The 4,892-nt window shown below is 39.4% G+C and overlaps 1 protein-coding gene across 1 annotated transcript in view; it reads right to left on the reverse strand.

Moving 5' to 3' along the window:
- PARP8 (poly (ADP-ribose) polymerase family, member 8) overlaps window positions 1-4,892 on the reverse strand; it is a 116,300-nt gene that overhangs the window by 18,231 nt on the left and 93,177 nt on the right. Inside the window, exon 14 of the mRNA XM_009326964.1 lies at window positions 1,999-2,091. Within this exon, the coding sequence (XP_009325239.1) occupies window positions 1,999-2,091 (93 nt within the window). The remainder of the gene's footprint in view (window positions 1-1,998; window positions 2,092-4,892) is intronic.

A 4,892-nucleotide genomic window follows, 5' to 3' on the forward strand; every position in this document is an offset into this window, starting at 1 on the left:
AAGTGGGCCTGTGTGAACCTCATGAGGTTTAACAAGGCCAAGTGCAAGGTCCTGCACCTGGGTCGGGGCAACCCCCGGTATCAATACAGGCTGGGGGGATGAAGGGATTGAGAGCAGCCCTGCCGGGAAGTACTTGGGGGTACTGGTGGATAAAAAGCTGGACAGGAGCCAGCAATGTGCACTCACAGCCCAGAAGGCCAGTCGTATCCTGGGCTGCATCCAAAGAAGGGTGGCCAGCAGGTCGAGGGAGGTGATTCTGCCCCTCTACTCTGCGCTGCTGAGACCCCACCTGGAGTACTGTGTCCAGCTCTGGAGCCCTCAGCATAAGAAAGACACGGACCTGTTGGAGCGGGTCCAGAGGAGGGCCACGAAAATGATCAAGGGGATGGAACACCCCTGCCATGGAAGAAAGCCTGAGGGAGTTGGGGTTGTTCAGCCTGGAGAAGAGAAGGCTTTGGGGAGACTTTATTGCAGCCTATCAGTACTTAAAGGGGGCTTATAAGAAAGATGGCGGCAAACTTTTTAGCAGGGCTTGTTGCGACAGGACAAGGGGTAATGGTTTTAAACTAAAAGAGGGTAGATTGAGACTAGATATAAGGCAGAAATTTTTTACGCTGAGGGTGGTGAAACACTGGCACAGGTTGCCCAGAGAGGTGGTGGATGCCCCATCCCTGGAAACATTCAAGGTCAAGTTGGATGGGGCTCTGAGCAACCTGACCTAGTTGAAGATGTCCCTGCCCACGGCAGGGGGGTTGGACTAGATGACCTTTAGAGGTCCCTTCCAACCCAAACTATTCTATGCTTCTATGGTTCTAAACGTACCTGTAATGTACCATGTAAGTGCCTGAATTAAAAAAATAAGACTCTAGCTCCCTGAAACACATAGCTGAGGTCTTCAGAGGACTTCAGGCCGAAGAAGAGGTGGGGCTTCATCAGCACACCTCTCTCCATTTCTTACAGCTTACACAGGTATCCCAATGTCTGGTATGCTATACATTGCAAATATAGCCATCTAACTGTCTTCAGACATCAGATGAAGAGCTGATGTTCAGACCCGCAGTCGTATTCTCAAGTGAAGAAGCTGGCATACACTGCTGCAAGTTTCTTCCTTTGACGATATGCCCATCGGTGGTATTCAGGCACTTAGCTGCATAGTTTATTCCCAGTGGCTAGATTCACTAGTGCTAGTTAAAGTTAACTGACCTGAACATTTGCTCTTCCAAAAAACCCATGTTGCTTATTAGGTAAATGCACAGTGAGTGACATAAGTCTAGGAAACCAGAGGAACACACTTTTCTGTAAGATGTGTAAACTTTTAACTTAAGATCATAAAAGGATCTTAAGATCTTTTAACTTTTGAATGTGCTGTAATCTAAGCTTAAATGGTGATTTGGAAACATAGTTCAAAATACTTTGTTTTAAGGCACATACAAAATTATGAAAGAAAGCAATGATATGGTTATAACTACATTAATAACTGAACTTAGAGTCAGGAAGCAAGCTTATATCAAATTCCTGATCCTTGAGAAGAGAGAAAAAAAACTATGTAGCAACATCAGTAAGGACTTTCCCACTGTTATTTAATGATCAAAACAACAGATGCTCAGTGGATCGCTGCATCCCAACACCATGAACAGGAAGTAGCTTATTAATTGCATGAGAGTAGTAATGGCTCATTAGGTGAAAATAAATGAGAATTATCTCCAAATGACAATGGCTGTCTTTATTAACAACCCAGGTGACCTAACTGAATACAACAGAACAAGAAAACAGGGTTACTCTAATTACATGGAAGCAAAACAATGGAAGCACCTCATTAGTACCATTTGAAAATGCCATGCATAAAACAGTGTATTTAAAGCTGTAAGAGTGGACAAATAAATCTTACCGAACAGTACTCATATGGAGAATACAAGTAAAAATAAATACTAGAAGAGACTGAGAAGACTGAGTATACTACAGAAAATCAGACATGTAATAAGCATTAGATAATTCTACCTGAGCCCCAGTTGCAATTTCATCAGCAGCTTCGTTCATCACTCCTAATGTTTGGAAAGCAAATACACAGAGCTCCCGTTCACAAACAGTGGGCTACACAGAGAAAGAAAGTTAATTATAGTTTTGTTTTAATTTTGGGTTCTTGGTTTTATCATGTGATACCTACAACAAAACCCAAACACATTTAGTGTTATTTTTTTTTCTTCGGATATTAACTGCAACATTAATTTCAAATTATGAATACATGTCAATTATTGAGGAAGATACATTAGAGAAGCACTTAAATAATCTGAAGAACAAGTGTGAAGCACTCTAAAACTTGTAAGTACTCACAGAAGCTAAACTTAAAAGAATTCCAAACAGATTACAAAACCATAATTACAGGCATAGTACCCAAATGTCCTTAACACAATTCCTGTCATACTCTGAAAACTTCATACATAGTTAAAATTAATGGAGAACAAATTCAGAAACTAACGGGGGCACACCCCTTTCATAAATGCAGGTTTATTCTTCACAGCTTGTCATTCTGCTGTTGAGAACACACATAAAAATCTGATCTAGAAGACAAATTTCTTGAAGCTACTTTTAATTTCATTTTTAACTAATTTAACGATTTATTTGTAAACTTTAAGAAAATGCATATTTTTATAGAATAAATACCATATTTGGGAAGGCCACATGTTATTTTAATAAATAAAGGCGCTTTCACACTTTTTTCAGATATTAAAAAAAAAAATTGCTGTTGAACCAGTTTTTTGCCTATATTTTTGAAAAATTTAATTCACAATGCCACCACAATGATCAAATAAAAAGACTTATTTAAACTGCATATTAAGCAGGAACAAAAAAGAACACAGCTTTAAGTAAAGAGACTAGGCATGACTTCATAGGTTTCCTAATTGGTTACAACCCTTACAACAACTCCATGCTTATTTACTGAAAGATAATTAGCAGATCAAGTTTTCAGAAGGCTCAAGTAATGAATCACACAGTGAATTGTTATAAGCATTCAAAATGAATAAACAGTTGAAAGAAGTACAAGAAAGAAACACAAATTAAAACCTTCCCTAATATTGACCCCAATAAACATTACTTTTTATTACAATGTTGAAATGAATCAGAAGTATTTTTTGGATACTATTTCTCTGAATCCATATTATTAAATCCTAGCTCACTGAAACTTAAAATGATCTTTGGTAGGCACTACTAAACTTTTGTAACTAAAAATTCTGAGTCTAGCTACCACAATAATCACTAAAGCATTCATAGTGGTACGCTTTGAAGTTTAAGCCAATGTCTCTAGGAAACACTTGCAGAAATGAAAAAATGAATTGAACACACAAAGAAAATAAAATACAGCTGAATTCTGTTTCAGGCACCAGCTTTGTCAGTAATGAGCATACTGCTGTATTTGTAGTCACTTGTTTCATAGCCCTTAAAATATGCATTTGCTGGGTTTCAAAGATTCAAGACTTCAATAAACATTTGAAATCTACTGCACTGACATATTCTCACATCAGTTGCTTTACAAGAGCTATCATCTTTCAAGTCTAATACAGTGTCACCCATTTGATCTATTTTATCTGCTGTGTTACATTGCATTAGGCAGCAGACGAAGCCTAACATGATCCAATTCACTGTGCCATGGCACACTAGACAAAAAGTATTTATTATTGTCATTATTCTTAGGTTTTCCACATTTAGAAGGTGGTTTAATCATTTGTGTAGTTGGGGAAGCATGGTGGCACTACAATCATAATCAACAGTATTCACTGACTCCCTTCTACTCCAGCGCAAGGGATTGCTCTGGAATAGTAGAGCAATCTAAGTTTAGCCATGCTTGCCATGAAGAAAAGTGTTAAGAAAATACTTATTTTGGACATTTTGTTTACAACCTCAACAAAGTAAGTTATCCTGAGACTTAAAGATGGCAAAGGGAACACAGGATTTGTCATCTTTGCTCTTCTCCTCCCCCTCCTCCCCTACCCCCCCATTACGATCCTAGAAATGTCTGAGCATCTGGAAGAAAGAAGTTAGGAAAATGGTCATTGTATTTATGTTTGACATTTTAAAGGCGTTTCTTCTCTCAGGTGGACACTGGAGCTAAGATCTTAAGGCTGGAGAACTGTAGATATGAGAAGCAAGACAGCAAAATTTGAGCTCTGAAGAGGAACAGACATTATGGTTAGGGTCTATATAATTCTTTTGATTTTATTTATTTGATGAACCTTTATGTCCACTGAATATTTTGGCTCTGCAGTCTAATGGAGAAAATAACCCAAACCCTGTAGCTGTATGGACACTTCAGTAGCATGCCTTCATATATCCACCTTGGATGCCTTCTAACCCAACCTCCAGCCATTTTAAGAGCACTATTGGATCCTGTTTCTGAAATTTGACCCGATGTAACCAAATCAGGTCCTTTTAACTTCAATTTCCCACAAGTGTTACTAGAGTGTTCCAACAGATGTTGGTATGGCTGTTTCACTGTCCTCTACTCCAGTCATTAGTTAGGTTCAACCATTTCAACTCCTTTCTTTCCCTCCAAAATGAAAAGATTGTCTTACAATTAAGAAGCAAACATTTGGAGGACTTTTGTTTGTCACACATATTTTGGTTTTGTCCACAATTGCGCATGTTAGAACCAATGAAAACATGGTAAGTGAGCCTAGCAGGGGAACTGCCTTGCTCGACCTGCTGTTTACAAACAGAGAAGGACTGCTGGGAGATGTGGTGGTTGGAGACTGTCTTCGGCTTAGCGACCATGAAATGGTAGAATTCTCGATTCTTGGTGAAGTAAGGTGAGGGGCCAGCAAAACCGCAACCATGGACTTCCGGAGGGCGGACTTTGGCCTGTTCAGGCTGCTGGTTGGGGGGGGCCCGCGGGGGCC

The sequence above is a fragment of the Pygoscelis adeliae genome, unplaced genomic scaffold, assembly GCF_000699105.1.
Source record: "Pygoscelis adeliae isolate BGI_AS28 unplaced genomic scaffold, ASM69910v1 Scaffold116, whole genome shotgun sequence".
Taxonomy (NCBI): domain Eukaryota; kingdom Metazoa; phylum Chordata; class Aves; order Sphenisciformes; family Spheniscidae; genus Pygoscelis; species Pygoscelis adeliae.